Genomic DNA, 4,089 nt, shown 5'->3' with positions numbered 1-4,089 from the left:
AAGATAGTATGGAAAGAAATAATTTTGCAACATACTTTGGTAGAGATGGATATCAGTATAGAAGAACCAAACAAAAATTAGATATGCAAGTAGTTGATACTTGATAATGTTGGGAGAGAGAGAACACTGAACAGGTACCTTGTTGACATAGTCAAAGGTTGATCTATGCCTTTTCCGACAACTCACAACCCCATGGTTATTGCATTCATTACTACACTTCAGAGTTAGATATAAGTTACATCTTCACATTTCCATGGCGGTGGAATTCAAAGCAGCAAGGAATCTTCTTCACACAAACAGAAGCACAGGTTGTTCTTAAGAGTTTCTCATAGTATATAACAATAGAGGATGCACCCCAAATAACATTACAGAACAAACTGCTATTAAAATTAACTAATAACAGAGGATGCTAATTAATATACACTTAATTGAACTTGAGCAAGGTAATCTCAGAACTAGCCCTTGATGATGCAATAGTTGGGCTGCTATTGCTACTGCTATCAGAAAATGAAGCAAGTGCTTTCTGCAGAACCCCAGATGGAGATGATACCATTGTTCTGCTAGATTCAACATGTGTTACCGCCGGCGAGGATGGACCGGAAGTTGCAGCATCACTGGTGATGGTGCTTGGCCTGAGAACTTCAGCTAGTGGACCCCCAGGTGTTGAAGAAGCCACCCAAGGTGATGGGTTGAGCCAATTTGAGAGAGAGATCTTAGTATCTTCGCGTGTGTTTCCATCATGCTCCATTAGGCCTAACCCCATTCCAATAGTTCCCATTTCATCATGCACAGCACCTCCCATTGACAGATCCAGAGATGAAAGGGTTAATTTACCAATTGATGAAGTAGAGTTCTTGTTGGCATTGATTTCCCTTGTTTCTGTGTTGGACCAAGCATCAATGAATCCCCTTGGTTTCTCAGATTGAAGATGCTCCATGGGAACAACCAGAGGATTCAGGAAAGGAGGGAGGCTTCTGTCATGATGATCCAGTCCAGAACTATACAGTGCAAATGAATTCAGATACTGAGGCTCAGTGTTATTGCAGGAACCACCAACTTTTTTGTCATGCATCAAAGAGTGCCATCCTGAGTCAGAAGCACCCAGAGAAATTGGGTCTCCATTCAACATCCACTCCAAGCCTCTTCACACCCAAAACACCAAATCAGTAACAGAGTAGTCAAGAAGTCTATTATGAAAACATAACAACATAAAACAAAGCATTTCATTTCCCCTGATGAAGAATACTAGATTATCAAAAATCTACACCAATCTGAAAAATTCCTTGTACCACTCCAAAAGGAGAAACATTTTCCAGCCTTAGTATCTTTTTTTCTAGTTAACAGAACAGAGAACCATGATGTTAAATCAGAGAACCTGAACCGAAAGAGAGACAAATAGTAAATCAGAAACTTTAACAAGACCAACCTGGGTTCCCTATTTGAAGAAACAGAAGCCAGGGAGCCAAAGTTTGCAGCTTTAAGGCCAAAGTTATCAAGAGAAAAGGAAGACTTTTCAATGTATGGTTGACTGTTAGCTAGAAAATGAGACTGAGATCCATTTTTTCTGTTAGAAACAGCAACTGTAACATCACCAGCAGAAGAAAAAGGGTTGCAATCATGGCGAGCCCTTTTGATTGGAAGGCTACTATTGTTGTTCATGGTGTTGTTGGTGTGAACTTCCACAGGCTTTCTTGAACGGGGACGACCTCTATGCATATGGCGCTCACAGTACTTGTGATTAGGTGCCACATCTCTAGAGCATCTCCATTTCTTCCCATCTGTTCTCCTGCACCTTCCTGGCTCCGGATCAGTGCCATTTGACAACCTCAGGTTGAAACCACCATCCACTTTTCACAAGGAAAAAACCAACAAAAAATAAGCAAATTTCAAGAAAACAGTGATAGAAAGCAACCCATCAAGGAAAAAAGGGTGAAGACTGATTGGAATGACAAGGTATAATCTTTGAGAGACAAAGGGCCAAAGAGTTGATGGAAAATGGACTAAAAAGGTAAGGAAAAAAGGCATAGGGGGTTTTTGTCTTGTGTTTTTGAGTGTGAACTGTGAAAGTGAGAAATTAACTAGCAAATGCAATAGCTACAAGAGTTGATTGAGGAAAAGTGTCATACAGGTGGTGGGCATGAGTGAAGTAGTTGAGATGAGGAGATCAGAAGGAACAGGAACAGAAGCCATCATGTACTTGTAAATCATGGCTTGTCTTTGCAGCTCCCTCCATTGAGAACTTGTGAAAGGAAACCCCAAAGTAGCCATTCCTCCACAACCTGTGACCACAAACACAAGCAAAGCATGTTCAGAAACTCAGTCAGAATCAGAATCAGAAACAGAACAGTTCTTCTCTCTTCTGAGTTCTGACCAAAACCTTAAGTTTCATTTTTTCTAGTAAAAAACAGGCATTGAATAATGGAACAAAATGAAAAGAAAAACACAAACCTGGGGATTTGAATGTGGGGGTTTCAAAAGGCTGCTGCAAAGGTGGTCTTATTACAGCACCCTCAATGGGAGCAGGGGAAAGAACACAGGAAGAAGAGAAAGTGGGACCACAACCACCATGAACAGAATCAAAGGGTGATGAAAATGGACGGTGGTGATGATTTTGATGCTGATGCAGCAGCATCATGGTCATCTTGTTGTTAGAGAATGGTTCTTCACCCATAATAATAACTCACTCAGTCACAAGACACACTAGCTAAATTAATTTGAGCCTGGTTTTTGATGGAGAGAAATAATGAAAGCAGTTTCCCATAAAAGAATGAGCTACCAAACTCTTGGTTTTGAGGTTAAGGGAAGAAATTGCTGTTTATAGAAATTGGATAGTGATGATGAAATGCAAACAAAGCTTTCTTTTCAGTTTCTCTCACTATCTTGGTTGACAGGTGTTGTTGGAATGAATGAAGAGAGAGAGAAGGGAAGTGAGGTATTTTTATGATGATGATTGAGTTATGGGTTGCCGCGATACTCGGCCTTTGGTTTGCTTCCATGCTTCCAACATTCGCACCACCCACGACACTGCACTACCAGACAAATTAGTGAAAAGGTGAGGTGGGTGTGGGTCACTTTTTTTTTCTTTTTTCTATTAATATTTTTAAGTGGTTGGAGTTTAGAGACATATAGGTTGGATAAGGGGAGGTCCATAGATTGATTTTTGATGGATGTAATTTATCTTTTCGATGTACCAAAAAAAAAAAAAAGAGTGTCAAAGTGATGTTGGTTTTCTTATCTCTTATAGAGGAAGATGAGTAATTATTAGGGTATCTATCACTTTCTGGCTGCATGTATGTAAGGCTAAACCCCAGTCGAGATACTCTTTATCTTGTCATGTAATGTAATTGATTGGGAAGGTAGTGAAGTGATGATAGTACATAGATAAACAGAACGGAACATGCAGACAGGATTTGGAACCTCCATTCCCTACAACACCCACCGTTTTTGCTATTTATAACAAAATAAGTGTTACACCACGATATGTAATTAACTATTTAGGTTGATGTTTGATATATTTACAATTATTTTCTCTTTCATCATATTTTTGTCTTTAATAATGTCTTAGCTGAAACGACAAACTATATTTTCCAATCTCATCTAGTTTGAGCTGGGAAAAGAGATTTTTTCGTTTTTGTTAAGACATTATCATTCAGATGTTTCTCGAGATTTTAATTTATACTATGGGTTGGTTGAAACTGGAAAAGCAGTAGCGTTTTCACTTGTTGATAGATTGATACATCTTGTTTTAACGTTTTTTGTTTTAACATCATCTAAAGAGCGAGCTTTTTCTGTAATGATAGTTGTTAAGACTTGGCTTCACAATAAAACTCTATCAAAAATTTACTAATTTATATATTGAGAGAGAAATTGTTTAAAAGATCATCGTTAATACAATAATAGATAAATTTGATACAATGAAAAAATGAAGTTATATTAAAATAATTTTTTATTATTTAAAATATATATAATATTCATTGATAGTTTTTTATTATTATTTTATTTCGGCTCTTCCAACAAGGAAATCCTTGATGCACCCTTGCTCGTCGGTATTTTTTCGACGGTTTATCCAAAAGTTGATGGTAATTATTA

At 37.9% G+C, this 4,089-nt stretch overlaps 1 protein-coding gene across 1 annotated transcript; it reads right to left on the bottom strand.

Annotated features, from left to right (window-relative positions):
• Positions 1-260: 260 nt before the first annotated feature.
• On the bottom strand, positions 261-2,989 carry LOC130745882 (growth-regulating factor 7). The gene is made up of 4 exons (XM_057598296.1): positions 2,449-2,989; positions 2,127-2,279; positions 1,427-1,847; positions 261-1,142 (listed from the first exon to the last, which is right to left on the bottom strand). Exons 1-4 carry the CDS (start codon positions 2,669-2,671, stop codon positions 425-427), a joined length of 1,515 nt encoding a protein of 504 aa, XP_057454279.1. The 5' UTR covers positions 2,672-2,989; the 3' UTR covers positions 261-424.
• Between the last annotated feature and the right edge of the window lie 1,100 nt (positions 2,990-4,089).

This window comes from Lotus japonicus, chromosome 1 (genome assembly GCF_012489685.1).
Source record: "Lotus japonicus ecotype B-129 chromosome 1, LjGifu_v1.2".
Classification (NCBI taxonomy): Eukaryota; Viridiplantae; Streptophyta; class Magnoliopsida; order Fabales; family Fabaceae; genus Lotus; species Lotus japonicus.
This window is presented reverse-complemented; position numbering and strand designations above follow the sequence as displayed.

Excerpts from the sequence above, each read along its gene's own strand:
- LOC130745882 (XM_057598296.1), bottom strand. The coding sequence starts at position 2,671 with ATGGGTGAAGAACCATTCTCTAACAACAAGATGACCATGATGCTGCTG. Across the intron at positions 2,280-2,448 it reads CCCCACATTCAAATCCCCAG|GTTGTGGAGGAATGGCTACT; the intron begins GTTTGTGTTTTT and ends TTGTGGTCACAG. Across the intron at positions 1,143-1,426 it reads TCTTCAAATAGGGAACCCAG|AGGCTTGGAGTGGATGTTGA; the intron begins GTTGGTCTTGTT and ends TTGGGTGTGAAG.